General features: G+C 42.2%; 1 protein-coding gene across 1 annotated transcript in view; it reads right to left on the bottom strand.

Moving 5' to 3' along the window:
- Positions 1–6: 6 nt before the first annotated feature.
- LOC113341255 (protein RDM16-like) overlaps positions 7–619 on the bottom strand; it is a gene marked incomplete at both ends in the record, with an annotated part of 990 nt that continues 377 nt past the window's right edge. Inside the window, one exon of the mRNA XM_026586202.1 lies at positions 7–523. Within this exon, the coding sequence (XP_026441987.1) occupies positions 7–523 (517 nt within the window). The remainder of the gene's footprint in view (positions 524–619) is intronic.

The raw sequence follows: 619 nt of genomic DNA on the forward strand, positions 1-619 counted from the left end.
TTTAAATCGAGTTTGCCGGTGTGAGAGATCATTAATCTTATATACAGAAACGATGGTCTCAAGCGTGTTTGGATCATCAAAGAGCTTCTTCTCTTTTTTCTCACGGCGTTCTGCAGGTGTGAGCTTACGTGCAATGTTCCTATCAACATGGGCTTGTTCACGCTCAGCAGCTGCACTCCTAATTTCCATTTCAAGCCTCGTAGGATCTTGTGTGACTTCAGATCCAAGAACTTTCATAAGATTACTCATTTTGACCTTCGACTTTGGGGGTTCCAACAGACCCTGCCTGATCATCTCCTGTCTATCTTTCTCCTTCGCGAGACGCCGTTGGGTACGCAGTTTCTTCTGCTCTTTCTTCGTTAACTTTAAAGGTTGGGGAGGTGGTGGGGCAGGTTCAGCTGGGGGCTCAATTGGCAAAGGGTGCTCAACATATATTGTGATTTTATCCATTTTTAGTTCGTCTTCAGTAATGCTGTCACCGCTGATGTCACCATAGTTCCCAGAAGGCAAAAGCACAACATCCCTGATACATGCAAGATTTATATTATAAGAACATCAGTAAAAAATGTCATTGAGTATACTTTAAAAACAAAAGTAAAGAAGAATAACAGCAACATTG

Source organism: Papaver somniferum, unplaced genomic scaffold (genome assembly GCF_003573695.1).
Source record: "Papaver somniferum cultivar HN1 unplaced genomic scaffold, ASM357369v1 unplaced-scaffold_27526, whole genome shotgun sequence".
In the NCBI taxonomy this organism is placed as follows: Eukaryota; Viridiplantae; Streptophyta; class Magnoliopsida; order Ranunculales; family Papaveraceae; genus Papaver; species Papaver somniferum.